Consider the following 19,508-nt stretch of genomic DNA (forward strand, 5'->3'; position numbering starts at 1 on the left):
AATCCTGATAGCTTATGCTACAGCTTGAGCAAAATTGCTCTTTTGAATTTTTTGTGACATGGAGTGGAACTACGCCACTCCACAGTGCTAACTGCACCTTTGTAAAGATAGGAGCCTTTGCTCCAAAATTGTACAGTTCTGATGTTATAAAATTTCTATCGTTTCGGGAAAAAAAAAAACGTATCAAGGTATTACCATTTGGTTCCACGAATCTATTTTTCCTCTTAGTAAAAAGAAATATTAATGCTACAGGAAATAGTTCAAATTTATATCCAGGTGCCTTATTTGAGTGGAATTATTGTTTTTTTTCAAACTTAACAAAGATAAAGAGATGAAAGAGAATCATCATCTTTTTTTTAAAAAAAAATTGGTGTAGTTTGGATTAGCTGTTTTTGGAGTGTTTTTGAAAAATTTTACTGTAACAGTGTTTTTATAATATATTTTGGAATATTTTTAAAAAATATTTTGAGATATTTAAGAATATAAGAGTTTTTAGAATATATTTTGAAATATTTTTTAAATATTAAAAAAATTAGACTACTTTTAGAGTATCTTTTAGAATATTTTTTAAAAATTTTAATAATTTTTAAAAAATTAATTTTTAAAAAACTATTGAATCCAAACAGAGATCAGTGCATGGGTATATTTTAAATGGATGTATGACTTACTGATTATGTTGACATAAACTAAAAGACAACTCTTTCCAATATTTTTTATATGTTTCTCCTCCCATCACAAAAACAAAAAGACCCAATGAAATTTTTCTTTTTTCTTTGATACACAAATCTTAGTTACTAATGAAGCATAGCTATTAAATAAGCAATCTTCACGTCTAACATGCATATGCATGGTACAACGTAAAAGCGACATTTTAAAAAAAAACCTATTTTTGGTAAACATTATACTTGTTTGAAAAGTGATATGAAAAATCATACTTATGTGTGTATATATATATATATATTTTTTTTTTTTTGAGGATATATAATTTAGCACAACATTGTTACAATTGATCATATATTAAGAGAAATAGAAAAGGGGCGGAACTATCTAATTTATTAAGAGATTCGGGAGAAAGTTAAATAATTTTCCGCCAAATTTCAAAATATTCTGGAGAGAAAATGCAGTTGGGGGAGAGATTTCAACCACGTGGGGAGAGGAGGACTGATTATTCCCTCTTTTGGTGGCCAACAGAGGTTGGCTCGTGAGAAATTAATAGCAAAATTTTGGTAAAATGGTAAATTATTTGAGATAATTTGTAAATAAGATACTGTAACACATATAAATATGACGGCCGTAAAATATAAAAATAATTAAAAAATATATTAATGATACAAACAAAACAAATTAGCGAGCGTAAATAAGGTTACTATCCGAACACTCTCGTACCGCCTCAGCTGTCTCAGAGGTTTTATGTGAACTTTTGTACATAAAGCTGCTTGTGCTTGTCTTCTAGATAAAATGTTTCAGTCAAATTGTCATTCGAATTGTTGGGACACTAAGATAATTGAATGCATTTCGTATTTATAGATAACTAGCTTTTTCCGCGTCAAATCATTAGCAAATCATAGCCAACCACGTGGCATCCAGTGGAATGGGTTGCGAACAAGTCATCGACAAGCTCTCTTCCCCCTATCCACTTAAGCTTAGCTAAGCTGCTCTTACTCCAGTCGAGACTCTTCTTCCTCAGCAGAAAAATCTCAGCTCAAAAAGAGAGAAGCACGAAGAAGAAGAGGGGGCAAGAAAAGTGCCCGTTGGAACACAATCAGCAGCTTTTTCGTGCAGCTTTTGCGGTTTTTTTTTTATGCCAAGAAAGCAATGCCGCCAAAGCTCACATTCTGAGGAAGACTGAGAACCCAGAGAGAGTGTGTAGCGAGAATGCAGTGCATTGGATTTGGAGCTCAAAATGTTGCAGCAATGGTCGTTTCTGGATGTCCTAATGTTAAAGGGTCATCAAGGAGAAAGAGGGTGGTGCTGAGGGATAATCATCATCATCATGTGTGGAGTAGATACAGTAGCAGTAGAACAGTGGTCGTACAAGTGAGGTGTGGCAGCAGACGTACAACAGCTAGCGAGAGTTGTGTGGTTGATAAAGAAGAAAAGTTTGCTGATCAAGAAGATTACATCAAGGCTGGTGGGTCTGAGCTCCTCTACGTTCAAATGCAACAGAGCAAGCAAATGGATCAACAGTCTAAATTTTCGGATAAGGTTTTGTTATTTGTACCTCCACTTTTCCTCTTCTGCCTGTTTCTTTTCTAGTTTCTTTTTTGGAAACAAGAATATCATTTAGTATTTGCTAAATCTTAATCTATATCGAGTGGCAATTATTTTTGGTGCAATGACTCGAAAGACAAAAATTTGAGTCTATTAGCTAGGGAAAAGATTACTTTTTGGATTCTTGATGGCTACAGGAGGCAAGGTAGACATCAATGTTGGAAAAAACGCAAGAAAAAGGGTACTACAACCTAACCGATCTATTTTTACATGTTTCAGTCGAGCACTCGAAAAGCTCTTAACATCAAAAGTCGTCTCTAATTTGGAGATGTTTATGAGGAAATTCGTCTCCAATTTGGTGTACAAGATTTAAGTCAATTTATCATGCCACACAACACATGTAATGTTCCAACATCATGTCACGCAATAGACAAACTGGCCTGGTTGGGGTGAACCCCCTTACCTGGGCAATCAATTCCTCCATTTATATGGCTTTCTTGAAGCGTGTCACAATGGATACCCAAGTTATTAATGGCAAATTTGACGAGATTGAGTGAAGAGACAGTTCGTTTCGGAGTTGACCACTCTGTTAAATCTCAATTTTTTTTTTGGGCAAACTACAACATTAGATTATGTCAATCTTCTTCGTGCAATACAAATTAGCAATGTAAAAGTATGTTCATTGATATAATGTCGCTCTAGTACTGTCATACTAGTAATTTACAAATTATACTGCTGCTCTCAGAATATTTGACGAACTAATCTCACAATTGCAGATGCCGGAAATATCAGCCGGTAATAGCATACTGGACTTGGTGGTGATCGGCTGTGGTCCTGCTGGACTTGCCCTTGCCGCAGAGTCAGCTAAGCTAGGTCTGACGGTTGGGCTAATTGGGCCAGATGTTCCTTTCACAAATAATTATGGTGTGTGGGAGGATGAATTTAAAGGTACTAGCAATGTATGTCTCTGGTAATCTTGTATAAATGGTCAATTAACTTGTATTGTCAAGATGCTCTAAAGTTGGATCCTTTTGTGAAGAAGAAATGTGAGGAGAAAAGGAAAGATGGAGAAGAATATCTTGCTAAGAATCTGCAGAAATTTGTCCTTCTAATTACTTCCATTGACAAGAAGCACACGAAACAAGAATCTACACAGCTAAACAGGTTGCAGACTAACAATAATATTCAACTCTCAGAAATTTCTTTCTGTGGAAGTAAAAGTAGAGTTTTTAACAGAACATCGCAAACAGAGTTACGTAGAACGAATATATAAAATATTCGAGTTCTGGCATCATTATTCTCTCTTCCGATTAACCAAGAATTTACTACTATAACTGAAGCCATAGTGATACTAAAAGACTTAAAGATACCTGCTTGACTGTCCGTTATCATTTTTATAGTTTTTCCTAGTGTCCGGCATCAGTCTTTGTTGAGCTGCTTCAAGCTTCCTTAATGCTCAGGGTATGTTTCTGGTGCTTTTCACACAATGGTTGTCTCTTGTTAGAGTATCATGTTATTTGGTGTTATGTATGTTTAAAAATTTTTAATAGGACGGCAATTCAAGGTGATCTTGGTGTTTTATGTGCATTAAGCTTTTTACAACATGGTAATTCAAGGTAACCTCGGATCAGGCAAAAGGTCTAGATACAATTCTTGGGGTCATCTGTTGTGAAGTTTGTAATGGAATTTAAATGAAAAAAGTTGTTCAGGCTACTTTTGAAGCCAGATGTCTTCATTTAGATGAAGAGACAAACATATGCGTTACACTTTTCTTTTCTAAGTTATTCAGTGAAGTAAATCTTTCAATTAGTCTGTCAAGAAAATGGAGGCCCATTCTATTTTTTTGGTACTTCTTCTGAAATCATTTTATAGACGTGTGTGGTAATCTGTAAGAGATATCAACTAATTGACAATTTTGAAGCCTACTGGCAAATTCCAAGAAGACCGCCATCTATAGAACAAAATCTGAAGATATTCCATGTTATATAGAGGAACAGAAGTCAAATTTATATCAAGTACATGGGCTATCAATCAAATATATGGCTGTTATCAGTTGATATACCGGATAATGGTATGTACTGCTCAGTACGTTATCACTACAGGGCACAAAAATATGAGTCATACCTAGTATGCATGTGTTAGTCTCTGCATTAAAGCTGTGTTTATATGCTGAAATTGCAAGAGTATTTTTAGAGGTTTATAACTCCTTATCAAAGATTCCCATCATCTTTTTTCCGGTCAACATTGTATCAGATCTTGGGCTTGCTGGATGCATTGAGCATGTTTGGAGGGACACAGTCGTATATCTCGATGATAATGATCCCATCTTCATCGGTCGTGCTTATGGACGAGTTAGTCGCCATTTGCTCCATGAGGAGCTGCTAAGAAGGTAAATTTTTCTCTATTTTGGGCTGTACTGATCTTTTTCTGAGTCTGCCAATTTTCATTATCCTTTTCTTCCCTGTCAGCTTGCCAAAATCTTTCTGAATTTTATAGATTCTTGATTTATATTAATTTTCCCTAGGTGTGTCGAGTCAGGTGTGTCATATCTTAGATCAAAGGTGGAAAGGATTGTCGAAGCTGCTACCGGTCACAGTCTTGTAGAGTGTGAAGGCAACATTGTGATTCCCTGCAGGTATATGTCAAATTTTGGTTTAGATAATTCTCTTTTGATCCCGCTTAATTTAACTGCTAGCATCTTTTAATCCTACCATAGGCTTGCTACTGTTGCATCTGGAGCAGCCTCTGGAAAACTCTTGCAGTATGAACTGGGAGGTCCTAGAGTTTCTGTTCAAACAGCTTATGGTGTGGAGGTTGAGGTAGGGAATCTTTTAGGTTATGTTAAAAAGGTTGAAGGTTGTGGAGGAAGGTTGGTCTCATGTACTTAAGTTGAAATTCTGAGACCGGTTTCCTCAAATCAATATCTTCAATCTGACTAGATGGCTGCAAGTTACTGCATGTAATTACTAGTCTGAAGGCTACTTTTGCTAGTGCTAAGGATCAGCAAATATTATCTTTATTGTTATACTCTAGTTCTGATGGTCACAGTAATGGACATGCGCTAGCTAACAGAAGCTAATCCTGTGCACTCTCAATTTTGCAATCTCGGTCTTTTCTGCCCTCTATACAATTCTTTACCTTAACTCCTTTTGTAAGAAGAAAATCTTTTGGATCATCTCCTCTCATGTCCATCTTCTTATTCATGGGCAGATAGTTGATTTGTGCTCTCTATCAAGCATATATAGTCTATATTTGTCATGACCTTTACTGCTTTGTAGGTGGAAAATAATCCATATGACCCCAATCTGATGGTCTTCATGGATTATAGAGACTACATGAGGGGCAAAGTTGAATCTCTAGAAGCGGAATTTCCCACATTTCTTTATGCTATGCCCATGTCCCCAACAAGAGTTTTCTTTGAGGTTCGTCTATTATCCCATAGATTGCGTTTGTAGGCATGAAGTCATGCCAGTTATCCTTCACTAATTATTGAAGTAAATGCATGTCAGGAAACCTGTTTGGCTTCAAAAGATGCCATGCCATTTGAACTATTAAAGAAAAAACTGATGTCAAGACTGGATACTCTGGGAGTTCGAATTATCAAAACTTATGAAGAGGTATTTTGCTACCCCAGCCTCTGCAGTTGTTACTTCATACGGAATTTCCAAAAGATTGTTAACTGAAGTATAAGGATAATATATGTGCAACAATTTATGCAGGAATGGTCTTATATACCAGTCGGTGGATCTTTGCCAAATACAGAGCAAAAAAATCTTGCATTTGGTGCTGCTGCCAGCATGGTACATCCTGCCACAGGTGATGAAGCTATTTATTGTGGCGCATGCTTTACTTGCTTTTGTGGAATGATTCCTGAATTTTGTCGTTGCTCCAATGAAATCAGGCTACTCAGTTGTTAGATCATTGTCAGAGGCCCCAAAGTATGCTTCTGCAATAGCAAATATCTTGAAACAAGGTCAAGCTAAGGACATGATGACCCGAAACATATCCGCTCAAGGTAAATAGACCTTGCAATCTTTTCCAAATACTTTGTGATTGTTGATTGCACTAATTGTATCATGTATGTTAACAAAACTTGACAGAAAGACGGGCTATCAAATTGTCACACCGCATCAATAGGATTGGATAGAAATATACCAGTTGTTAGACAATGAATGCTGACACCAAGGGAGAAAAAATGAGGATAACTGTGGATAAAATCGCAGTATTAACAAAATTGAAGAAAGTATTAGTACTGTCTCTTAGAAATGCATAATAACTCCTGAAAGATGTGTTTCCAATCCTCAATTTTCCGCGGACAACAATTTGCAGTAGGTTACTACGGAATATTTTAAATGCTTGGAAATGTTTTTCTAACACCTCAGGTTACAAGGGATATTTTTGCCAAATTTTGCCTATCACTTGTAAAGGAAGGATTTTTTGTTTCAGCTTGGAACACCCTTTGGCCGCAAGAGAGGAAACGACAGAGAGCATTCTTCCTTTTTGGATTGGCACTTATTTTGCAGCTGGATATTGAGGGGATAAGGACGTTTTTCCAGACTTTCTTCCGTTTGCCAAACTGGTGAGTTCAAAATCACTGCTTGTATTCTGTTCTTTCTCTATTGTGTACGGCATGTGCATTATTGAGGCTTGGGAACAAAGCGTTACAAACAGAAGCAATGCAGCATGATACCTTGGAACATTCCATTATGCCTGTTACAGTTCTTTTTGTAAGATTATCGCTCTTGAATATGTAAATATCCACTTACAATCCATGCATCTACAAACTCAGTATCATAGAGAAAGTTGGAAACTTTTTATTGTTCGCAAGATAAAAAAATACCTTAGTCTAGGATCTAGATGCCAATTAAATTATTACAAGAAATTCCAGTGGAGATGATTGCGTAATATTCCTGCTATAAGTTGATATTTGGTTAATTGGACCTTTCTGTAATCCCCGAGCGGTGTATATATTTATTGGATGGTTGATATGCGATGACTGAGTTTCTTTTTTGAAGATGCGGTATATATCTGAAACATCTCTGACATCAAGAGTACTGATGCTTATTTTCACAGGATGTCACAGGGATTTCTTGGTTCTAGTCTTTCCTCAACAGACCTCCTGTTATTTGCCTTTTATATGTTCGTAATAGCACCAAATGACTTAAGAAAGTGCCTTATACAGCATCTTTTGTCTGATCCAACCGGTGCAACCATGGTAAGAACATATCTCGCTATATAGATCGTAGAGCCTGCTGTACGAAAGCCTTCCCCAACCATTCGAGAAAATCCCATGTAAATAAGTTTTTACACTTGCTAGAGCTCATTTCTCATGGTGCAAGTCCATGTAGCATATTTTTCATCCTACTGAATTATGCCAAGATCTTCCAAGCATGTTCTTCTTATACTTTCTGCTTATTTGCATCTTCCAGCCTACTAAATCCTAAGCTTGTGGACTGCAAACCAAATACAAAGGCATCGTATCTACTCAATTTGACCCCAAAAAAGTAAAGAAATGAAAGGAAAAATCAGCTTCCTAATCCTAATCTTAGACTGAAACAAAGATTTGAGACTGATCTGGATCACAGACTTTTGCATGCGTACACTTTCCAATATGTTGTTCTCAGAACATATTACAAAAGTTGTAGGGGGTGCAAAAAGCGCAGTATATATGCATGTTTGGAATAACTGAGCCATAACAAAGGGGCTGCTTCTACAATGGATGGTGGAAACGAGCGGCACGTCTCAGGACAGCAAGTGAAAGTAAGGCTTACTTGGACAAGGATGTTCCCATTAACTTTGGCTGCTGCTCATCCATTTCTAAAGGGGTGATGTTCTATTTGTTTGAAGAATCTTCCACCACCTCTAGAATGGGAGTGAGGTTTCGAAAAGTTCTTATCATCAATAGTTCAAGCACTATCCGAGGTAGAGTTAACTGATGCATGCTAGCTATTTCAAATTGGATATGCGGTACCCAAGTGAACCGTCCCAACATACCTGAACTCTTACTATTCAAGCCCATAAAAGTAAATATCATAGAATCACAACTTTTATTTGTACTGGTTTTTGAGTTTATCAGCACCGCCTTGTGGCGATCCCGTGTCTCCATATCTCTTGCTTGATATGTTGGGACAAAAGGGCAAAATGAAATGGCCATATCAGAATGCTGTTCCCCACATTCCTTAGCAAAGCATATACTCCCTCTCCCTCTCTGTCCCATTTATTTTGATAGTTCTAGTTTTTTTTTTCACACAATTTAAGAAAAAATAGTTAATTTTGTTGTAAAAATAAATTTAAATTACTATTTTTCTAAAAAACCCTTATATTAAATAAAGTTGGCTTTTCATATATCAATATGTTTTGGAAAATTTAAATGCATTAAATGGGGTAGGTTATATTCAATATTAACAATCTATATTAAATAAGGTAGTTTATAGTAATAACAACTTATATTGAATAAGGGTATTTTAGAGAAATTAAAAGACAATTACATTCTTCAATTGGAAAGTGGACTATAATTTGGGACAGATAAAAAAAAAAAAAACAGGACTATCAAAGTAAGACGGAAGAGTATGCAATGTGCGCCAACAAGCTAACATATACTTCTTCTCTTGCTCTGTTTATTAGTATTACCTATACGGTGCTCATTATTGCGGAAAATGCTTAAAACCTCATGAACGAACCTATTTCTCTGCTATGGGTGAGAAGCGAAATTATTAATCGATTTCCGACGGAATTTAATTAAAATTGGTGGATTGATTTCTATTCAGTTTCGGTAAAAAGAAAAAAAATTGAATTTGAAAGTGGTTAATTAGTCTAAAAGTGATTATGAGTTTTCGGTTTTGGTTTTAATCGAAAACTGATTTTGAGATTTCCTTTTTTTTTTCTTCTATTTATATACATATATATTAATATGATATTTATATTTTTAATTACTTAATTGTGCCTTAGGATATGACATGTTACACATGCATGCAAACCCTATGTTACTGTGAATACTTACTAGTCCTAATTACCTTCTAAGTTCTAATTAAATCAAAACATGGTTAATAGGAGCACGGGTTACTCCAATTCGAATTTTTAATAGGTGTTTTTAATCAAATTTCAAATGGATGAAATCGATTTTAAAATTGAATTCTGATTTCAATTCAATTTGATTTTGATTCAGAGAATGTGAAATTGATTTCAATTTCAATCGAAAGTATAAAGGGACAAAAACGTCCATTTCTAACCAATTTTATTTAACCGAATCACCGATTAATCGACCCACTCTCATCTCTAGCATCTATTGTGCAATGGTTTTAGTCTAATTTACTTCAGTGAAAACAAATTATGCTAAATCATTTTGCTCGGCGTAAAGATCATATGAATTCTTATTCACAAAATTAGAGTATTCACATATGAATTCAAGATCAGTCAAGTCTAAAAAAAATTTTTTTTTTTTTTTTTTGATTGAACACAAAAAAGTTACCTGTATACCTACCTAGTAAGGGGGATTAAGGTCAGAGCTGACCCAATTCTTGGCACTCCCAAAGAGTGTGTGCCTTCAACAACTTGGGACGTTTACCAGCTTTAGAGTCAAAAGCGATGCAATCAAGCATAGTCAGAGAATCCCAAAAACCTCACGCCAATGCATGAGCATGACTCATGGGAATTAGATAATAGATAGGATGATGATGGCACTTAATAGGGCACTTAGGCTTGGAATCATTACCCACAGTGGGCTGCTTGCATGCTTGGATGCGCTTTTAGCCTTTGGATTACCTTAATTCAGCGGATTATGCTGTGTAAGAATCAAATTAAGCCACCATAATGAATTAAACTATTATTAAGCTGCGGGGGAATGGAATGTGTTAAAGCCTAAAGGTTTGATGAACACATCCTAATTGTGCGAAGCGCTAATTGGTCAGTGCTTCATTTTTCTTGGTTCTTGTACGAAAACAATTTTAATTAACTCCAGGAATATGTCCCTTGCACTAGAAAAGCTGCCTTTTGTTCTTCGTAGTCCATTTCACTGAAACCTTTTTTTTAATTGTCAAGCCCTCCAATTGCTTGTCTAGGGTATTATAAATTATGATAAAAAGGATTTTCTTCAATCAATTGCTGAAAACTTTATCTGACTTTATAATGTACCTTTATTTGACGAAAGCTGTCTTATTTCCGCAGCAACTTTTGGATGAAATGTCAAAGTTGAACTTCCCAAGGCCGAAGGCAATTCGGATTTGAAATGGGATAGTTTTGTTATGTTAATGAAATGACTCTGGCATTATTATTTGCTTAATCCCAAGTGAACAAGACAGTTTTTAGTGCTAGTGGTAAATAAATCTAAGGTCGAAGAACCCTTGAAAGATTAGACCTCGTTCATGTTTCACACTAATTTGTTTAGTTTAATGCTACTCTGATCAATTAAGCTTTGGTCTGGTGGTAGTAGTCTAGTTAGGTGAGTACCACTGCAAAGAGTCGAATCTCCGGTGAAACAACCCACACGGCTTCAGCAGATTGGTGTGGGACACGTGTGGATTAGTCTGATGATTCAGGATAACACACGTGGTCTCTGACAAAAAAAAAAAAATCAATTAAGCTTAACAAGTTATTAGGATGGAATTGATAAAGCTTGTCGTCGTGCTTCTGCACCGTAATCAGCCGCACGCTAAAGTTGCATTCACGGAAAGGCGCAAAAACGGCATGCAAGAGATCATGATTATTTCTTGCTTAAGGATTTCAAGGTTCGATCTTAATTAAGAGATTGCTGGACCGTGTAGTATTAATTAGGGTTTCGCAAAAGCTTAGACGATTGAAACCTCGCATGCTACTTCATGAAAGATGATTCATTTCATTAATCACTACTGGGTTCGTTTTTTTATTTAGGAAAGTTGATGTGTATATTTATTTAGCTTCAAGTGTTCAAATTTTTCTTCTGCGGTGGATTCAACTTCTCCCGTAGTAGGATATATATAGCCATGCCGATTGCCTGCCTTTTTCTTTTTTTTTTTTCTCCCAATAATTTTGCACCTTGAAATTCATTCATGCATCAAAGCAGCATCAAGGTAAGCATTACGCATGCATGAGCGAAGTAATCAAGGACTCCATCCATTTTGATGACAATATCAAATTGAATGTAAGGAAATTGGTAATATTGGTACTATATATACCCGATTCATGACTAGAGAGAGTTTCTCCGGCCCTTTGCTAATCGGGGCTAAAATTCTGGAAATTAAAAATGCCAAAATAGAAATACGGCTTGATATTATTAGAAATGTTCAAAAAAAAAATCATATTCATAAAGAAGAAACATAGACACACTTCAATGAACATGGAAAATATACCGGATTGCTCGATTAGGATTGGAATTGTCAGGTCATCCATAACTTTTTGTTTTATTCACTTCAATCAAAACAAGAATTCATTTTTATTGAATTGACAAGTTTCCTTTGTTTACTCGTATCTAGGGGCTCTAATTGGAGATACCATTGTTTCTGGTACAGAAGTTCCTATAAAAATAGGAAATGCCCTACCTTTGAGTGCTGTAGTTAAAACCAGTCCCCGCCGGAGCCACATTTCCTATCTCCTAAAGTCCATACTATGCAATATAACTATAAAAAGGGAAAACAGCCAATTTCATTCCTAAATTTCTTCACTAGTGCCGACTTAGTTTATAACTTTTATTTATAACCAATTTGATATGAGAAATTATTTTGCGATTCCAATCAAGGACGTCCATGACGATATCACCATCTAAAATCGATCTGGCTCTTAATTGATTAACTACATAAGGGCATTTTTTGGGTGCGTTACTTACATGGTTGTAATAATTAAGTAAATTGTGTAACAATTCACAAGATTAAACTTTAAACACTTTATTTGGTGATTTTTCACACGATTTTAAAATTTTATCAAATGATTTTTTACGCGATTTTCTTGATTTATTACAATCCTGTGAGTGATGTTCCTAAAATATCTCTATTTAGTTGACCAATTAGAAGTCAAATTGGTTTTAAGTAGTGGCGCCGTCACAAAAGTCATTAATTGGAATCGCAAAATAAGTTCACGTATCAAGTTGATAGGAATAAAAGTTAGGGACTAAATAGGTAATAGTGAAATAGTTTAGAAACGAAATTGGTCATTTTTCCGTATTTATTTCCAAACTAAAAATATATCTTGATATTTCCAAACAAAAAAAATATCATTTACTTATTAAGTATAAACACATATATCCTGAAACTCTAGGAAAAGATCACCAGTGACAAGGATGGATAAAGACAGCAACCAATTACAAATCGAAACATCACAGGATTCCAAAGGCCCTAGTTCTATTAAAAATAAAACATAAAAAAAACTAAAGAAAGTAAAAAGAAACCACATTAATGCTGCATTAGTCAAAGGATAAATTCAATTTCTGTTACCCATGATGACTACAATGCAATCCACCTCCCAATCGATCAGGCTTCTTGTTAAACAAATTCTCGACTTCAGTGATTGGAGAGAAAAAGAGCCAGTAGCAGAAGAAAGAAAAACACGGATAATGAATTTATTACTACAAGCACTCCTCCAGAATTTTGGACGGCCGTTCGGCTTGCCAGGGGGAATAGAGTAATCAAAAAGTTTGTTGATCAGGAAAACATTTGTGTTCCACACAATTTTTCCAAGGGACCACAAATCCACCACCTTCCCTTCTTGGCTTCTGCTATAAATATCCAAACAGAGACCCATATTCTTTCCCAACAAGCAAATTATATTATACAGCTTTGGCTTCTTCTGCATGAAAAGGCTGATGTAGTGGGGAACTCGAAGCTAGTTAGCGGAGAAGAAATGTGAAGGCAATGATAGCTCTGATATTCAACGATCAGGTGAAGAATAAGCCATTTGTAAGGAAGGTATGAAATGATGCATGGGAGGAAGGCGACAGAAGAGAGTGAGCACACATGGTTCTTTGCATGCATATGACTAATGCTTGAAGCTCTGTGTGCTCACTCTCTCTCTGTCACCAACCCTACGTGCAGCCCCTCAAATATAGGTCTCTTTTATCATTTATGCTTTTATATGTGTGTGTGTGTCTGTGTATTTCTTTATTTATGTATGTATGTGTTTTATATATATATATATATATACATGTGTAGTTGTAGAACTGTAGATTATCTATACACACACCGGGCCGTGAAATTATGTGATCGATCTTCGCATGTTCGCTGCTACATGTCCACTTTTTAGTGTATCATAGTTGCAGTACAATTTCAATTTCCATAACAATTTTGTTGTGACGTCCTAGCATTTCAGAGGATGCAAATTAAGAAGCTGGAATTTTATTCTCAGTATCTGAGTGAAAGGAGGATGAATAAGTTACAGATCGATCACGACCGCGGGTAAAGCATACATGCATGTGATGTGAGTGAAAATCTTGGTTTTATTATATAGTACATAGTAAATATATCTTCTGTGTGCAGTATGAGTCTACAATATTTTTTGTACAGCTGCTGGAGTAACATATATATATATATATATATATATATATCTAATGTAATGATAGATAAAGATGTTATGCAAATTTATAGCAACACACAGCTATTTAAAGATATTAATTAGCAGTGTGTATAATTAAATTAATTTCCATCCATATTACTATCAACTGCAACATGTGAAAATATATAGCTTTGTGTAGAAAAATCATTGCGTTCTTGAGGCTACAGGATGTGGATCACAGGCAAAGGCTGCTAAATCATTCAGACAGCGGGAGACGACATATATTAGACTAATTGTCGGCGACGCTTAGTGGGGATCCTCCTACATGGTGAATAACCAAACTCCAATTGAAATGAAATCTTTTGGATAAATCAATACAATTTCGGAGGAATCAATAAAAGGGCATCAATTATTCAAATCCTGGATTTTTGAATTGAGGACAGTACAAAGTTATTGAGGAGGCACACCGAGCAGAATACTACAAGCTAACTGCTTTGGATCCAACACTGATTCCATGAACGTGGAGTGCTGTCAATTTGAAGAAATTTCATGCATAGTTTTGATGTGTTTCGCACTACAAGAGACACCAGGTTCGTGTCAGGGATGTACGGAAGAAAACTTGGTTCCAAGCATGCTGCTGCTGCTCGGAACATGGAAAGAGAACATGCCCTCCTTTATGCTTGGATGAATATCTGCTCTTCTCCTCATCATACCCATTGAATTCAAGCTTTCTCAAATCATTCTATACATTGTTGACAGACCTTGTTGGTAGTCTGAAGTCTTTAACACTTGATATGCTGCTTGATTACGGACGGTTAAACTATAAGTTTATTAGATTTAAGTCATGGAAATTGTATCCATCATCGTATCATGAATAAAGGTCAAAATCTGTAATTCAGTGTTCTGATTCGACTAAACATGGTGCAAGTGCATCTTTTACCAGTGTAGTGTCGCCACCCATCTTTTTGATATCAGACAACAAGCACTATTGTTTCTGTTAAATGTGATCTTTTCTGCTTATCGATTATATCAGCCAAACACTTTATCGGCGACGTCATATTAATGTTCGAACACAACTCAACAATATGATGGTGCTTCTCAAATCATGGAACCAGAAGTGGACTTTTTTTACGCATCATGATTAGAACTGCAAGATGTAAGAACTCGCAAAAAGCATACAGAAGTAAGAGCTTCTCATACTTGCAACCAAACATGCTACAACTCTCCATTAACCTTCAAAAATAATAGTGTGTATTTAAAGTCCGACCCACGAGTTTTCGAAGGACTCACTCTTCTAAGTCATGAGATGTTACGAACGAGTGGGTAAGAAGAAGATTTGCTAGTAACTAGTAATTAATTAATTTGCTAGTAATGAATTAACTAGTAAGAATAAGATTTGCTAGTAACTAGTAATTAATGTGCATCGGATATGAAAGGAGAGAATTGATTTCACACTCAAAACGTTGAAACTAATTAATTAAATGTTTTTCGGAAAAGGAAAAACGAATTAAAATTACTTTTGGGGTTATTATCACTTTACCCCCTTAACATTCGGTGTCACTATCAATTTCCCCCTTAACATTATCTTTTAGTCACTTTACCCCCAAGACTAACGGTCAAACTTAACGGAGTTTGTTAATTAAAGTAAAAAGACAAGTTTAGCCCTTAAAGTTATTGTCATTTTATCCCCATAAACTATAGTCTCATTATTAATTTACCCCATAAAGTTATTTTTTAGACAATTTATCCAACAATTAAACCAATTTAGCAAGTTAAAAAATGTTAGAAGAAAGAACACTCATCTTTCTATAATAAAAATAATAAAAAATTTAGAGTGGCTCTTCTCCTCTTTAGTATCAAGAAAAAAAGTCAAAATATTAATTTCTTTCTTTTTGGCAATCTTATTAATATTAAAAAAATAGAAAGATAGGGAGGGGGAAAGAGAGATAGATAGAGAGAGCTCAATTCATTTTTTAGAAAATACGGATAAGAAAGAATTAAATACTTTTATTATTTTAAAATTATTTCACTTTACTGTTTACCACTAAATTTCAATCCTAATCCCAACAACCTTAAATTAATATGATGACGTTAGACATTTTTAAAATTTGTTTTTTTGTAAAATCTAATTATCGGTCTCTTTCTTTCCTATCTCTTTTTCTTTTCCTAGTATTAATAAGTGTGAAAAAAGAAATTTGAGAAAACCCTTTTATTTTTTTATTTTTGGATCTCTTAAAGTGAAAAGAAAGAAGAATAATCATTCTAAATTTTTTATTTTTAATTATCTACATAAGGATAAATATATTTAAAAAATTTTTACCATACTAGTTAGATTAACGATGAAATAAAATTCCAAAAAAATAATGTTAGGAATTAAATCGATTATATCACTATAATTTAAAGGAATAAAGTAATAATAATAATGTAGTAATGCTATAGAATAAAGTAATAATAACCCTTACTTTTGCCAACTCCGTGCTTTGAATCTTATTTGGTATTAATTTGAATCTCCATAAAGCAAGAAAAACAGTTGAAATTTAGATGTAAAGGAGCATCGGACTCTCGAAGATAAAGCATTAATTAGCGCTCCTACAATGTACTATTAGACTATGCCAATCCTTCTCAAGATTCCAAATTTTAGCATGCTCGTCAGAGTCAATGTCACAAAAGAGAATGAATCTTGTATTCAAGGAATCACGTTCCTTTTTTTTTTTTTTTTTTTTTTTTTTTTTTGTCAACACAGGGGTGTCCGGGTCAAGACCCGAAAGCGGCCCGACTAATCCCCTGCGCCTGGAGTACAGCACCACCCCAACCGCACCCAGGCGTTAAGTGAGGTTCGATCCCACGACCTGCGAGTGCCGGAAGCAGCCACAGACCGCGTGATCTAGCCCCGGGGGTAAGGAATCACGTTCCTGGTTAACTGATTTAGAGGTTAGTATCATTTATTATCAGCACCACCCCGTAAGGATTGAGTTAAATTTGCGTGCTTGTTGCCTTCGCTGGGATGTAATAATCGTTCTCGTTCGGCCATTAGTTTTCCATCACCTGTCACCGCTCGGGATCATAATGGGCTACCAGCCCTACCATCCGGATATGAAAAGAGTGGAAAATTGAATGATTTTGCCCCTGATGACCCTGCAATCCGAGTTAGGATGAAATTGTTTGTAGGCAATGGATAGAGCCTGCGTCAAAAGCTCCTTGCGCGAAACCAAGTTGTCCTCGTACTTGCGCGAAACCAATTTTTTTTCTTGCGCGAGCCCATTATGATCCAAATCTAGTGATACTTTTGTTCATTTATTTTATTTTTAATCTCCTAGGGGTGTTATTTTACTCTCCTAGGCTTCGTATTGGTAGTTGTTTTTTGATCTCCTAGGGGTGTTTTTAATCTCCTAGATTTTTTTTTTCTTTCTGTGTTTTCATTTTTAAGTCAGATCTCAACCTATTTGAAGTAGTTGAATATTAGATTTGAATATGGAAGACGAATTCATTTGAGAGTTGAAGACGTGATTTATTTTTGTTTAGAATACATTGAAGTTTCAAAGTGTGATTATTTTTAAAAAATTTTTATATCTCAAATTTCTTAGATTGTTGCATATTTGATTTTGATGCCCTTTTCGCCATTAGTGTACATCTAATGCAATGAAATTATAGCGATTTTCATTTCATACTTAGATCACAAGTAACCTAACATATTATATAAATTTATACACTAATAATTATTATCCTATCTATCTTACATGTATATGCTTTTCCTGATTATTTTTTCAAAATATGAACACCTGAAATCCATATTAATCAGTACCCAATAAACACTTAGTAGTCAAACCTTTCTTTCAAAAGAAATGTGATTCTTGCGTCAAAATAGCTTTTAAGTAACTGATAATTCTTCCAATAGCAAATGGCCGCCCAACGTGCACGACGCTGGAAGGGCCCAATTGTATGGCACCCTCTCTTTATCTTCTGGGAAAGCAAACCCCAAGCACTGTAAGATGATTTGACTGAGTCAGAGGTCATTGTTGGGTTGGGTCATGTCATCATTTTATTCGGCCGATGTATTTTTCCCTTCCTCGGGTACCAAAAGGGTTGGCACATGAAGTTTTAGACCCAAAAGAGCCGAGTCTATTAAACCCAATCAACTCTTTAACTCTAAAATCTCCTCTGATTTCAGACGTGCATGTTCATCTGGAATCTTCCGTCACGTTAGGAATTTATTATGGAGCTCATGAATGCCTCCGCCTGCTCGGACTCTATTTGTCCGTCACACTCTGTCGACAACAAATACTTCATTTCGAATATTTTTAGACAAGATGATCGACAAGATTACTCTGAAGAGGCGTTCCACCTCGTCTACCTCTGACGAGATGATTGTTGAGCAGTCAGGGTGAGTCTACAGCGCATGCTCACCTGTCAAAAATATGAGAATGATCGGGGTCTTATCTCCCGATCTTACTCTATGGCAGTGGGTTCAGTCATAAATCTAATCAGTAGGGCAGTGGGTGATCATATCAATTTGTCAATCACTAGTCATCTCTACCGTCGAGATGTTAGGTGTTGGGTGATCCATACGCATATCCGAGGTGAAGGCAAAGCTGATCTGATTGGTCGAGACAATCCTTCACCTCCGGGAGGCGAAGACGAGGTCTCTCGAGGTAAATGAGTTTAAATAGTTATCTTGGTTATGACAAGCCGAGTTGGTAACCACAACCTCTTTACCCAAGACTACCAACATCTCGGCTATTTGCAGCGTGAGTTGTAACTGATGAAATGATTTGATTACTAGCCACCCTACTGCTCAAACTTACATTTGATACTGCCGCCCTAAACTGCTTCATGATGTTAGGCAGGGGATAGACCTTATCATTCCATCCCCGGGCACAACTACTACAAATACTAATATAATACTCCTACATAAGGTATGCAATTTAACCCACATATTCAACTCTTGAACTATAACTAAATTAAGCATCAAAGTGAGATTGGGCGACAAGACCTTGTCTTCTTAGTGTTTGGCAGGTGAGCTCGTGTGCTTGTGACTCGGCTCATTCGACCAGAATTCACCTTGTCAGAGTTATAATTGCAAAATAAATTAGAAGAATATTCATGAAAACTTGTAACCAGATAACAATTGAAAAAGATTTGCGTACCAAAAGACAAGTCCCGGCTAGAGATGCATTTTGAATAGTAGTAGTTAGTGAACAATCAACAATATCCTTTCTTCTACCAATTAGAGAGAATACCTTAGAGTATTAAATCAAAACACTTCCAAATCAAAAGTGCCAAACTACAACAGCTAATTGACGAGTTGGGGAAAAAAAAAAGAAAAGAAAAATGCTTGCTCTATAACATATTACTAGTAAGATTATGACTGGCCAAGTAACTCAAAAGAATGCTCAAGAACGTCTTGATTTAGTCGCTAATATTGAAATTCTAAAAATTAGAAATTTTTTTAGAATTCGACTTGTATTATGGATACTAATAGAAACTTAACTATTATGGCAAGAAAAGATTTGATTCAGCAAAAGAAGAAGAGGCAAAAATTGAAAAAGAATCTATGTAAAAACAATTATACACCAATTAAACCCGCCATTTAGAATTTTGTCCCGGAGAATTCTCCCGGGACCTCTTTCAGATCAAATTTCATTTCGTCTCTTCGCTTCTTAAATTATCTGTTGAAAAAAAAAAAGCAACTCAGGAGAATGTACTATAGACTATAGTTGACCGGTTGACCCTGAACGTAGCTACCCAGAAGGGAATCTGTAGTGGACAAGGAAACCCGTCAGATCATCTTAGCCTAATCCTCAAAACCGTCAGATCAGGAAACGCGGGGCCCACTTTTTGTTTGT

At 35.6% G+C, this 19,508-nt stretch overlaps 1 protein-coding gene across 1 annotated transcript; it reads left to right on the top strand.

Annotated features, from left to right (window-relative positions):
• The first annotated feature begins 1,654 nt into the window (after positions 1-1,654).
• Positions 1,655-7,620, top strand: LOC113774552 (lycopene epsilon cyclase, chloroplastic). The gene is made up of 11 exons (XM_027319092.1): positions 1,655-2,205; positions 2,988-3,159; positions 4,465-4,600; positions 4,736-4,846; positions 4,928-5,030; positions 5,490-5,633; positions 5,721-5,828; positions 5,931-6,027; positions 6,113-6,226; positions 6,658-6,790; positions 7,285-7,620. Exons 1-11 carry the CDS (start codon positions 1,876-1,878, stop codon positions 7,448-7,450), a joined length of 1,614 nt encoding a protein of 537 aa, XP_027174893.1. The 5' UTR covers positions 1,655-1,875; the 3' UTR covers positions 7,451-7,620.
• The last annotated feature ends 11,888 nt before the right edge of the window (positions 7,621-19,508 follow it).

Source organism: Coffea eugenioides, chromosome 6 (assembly GCF_003713205.1).
Source record: "Coffea eugenioides isolate CCC68of chromosome 6, Ceug_1.0, whole genome shotgun sequence".
Classification (NCBI taxonomy): Eukaryota; Viridiplantae; Streptophyta; class Magnoliopsida; order Gentianales; family Rubiaceae; genus Coffea; species Coffea eugenioides.

Excerpts from the sequence above, each read along its gene's own strand:
- LOC113774552 (XM_027319092.1), top strand. The coding sequence starts at position 1,876 with ATGCAGTGCATTGGATTTGGAGCTCAAAATGTTGCAGCAATGGTCGTT. Across the intron at positions 5,031-5,489 it reads CTTATGGTGTGGAGGTTGAG|GTGGAAAATAATCCATATGA; the intron begins GTAGGGAATCTT and ends ACTGCTTTGTAG. Across the intron at positions 6,028-6,112 it reads CATGGTACATCCTGCCACAG|GCTACTCAGTTGTTAGATCA; the intron begins GTGATGAAGCTA and ends CAATGAAATCAG.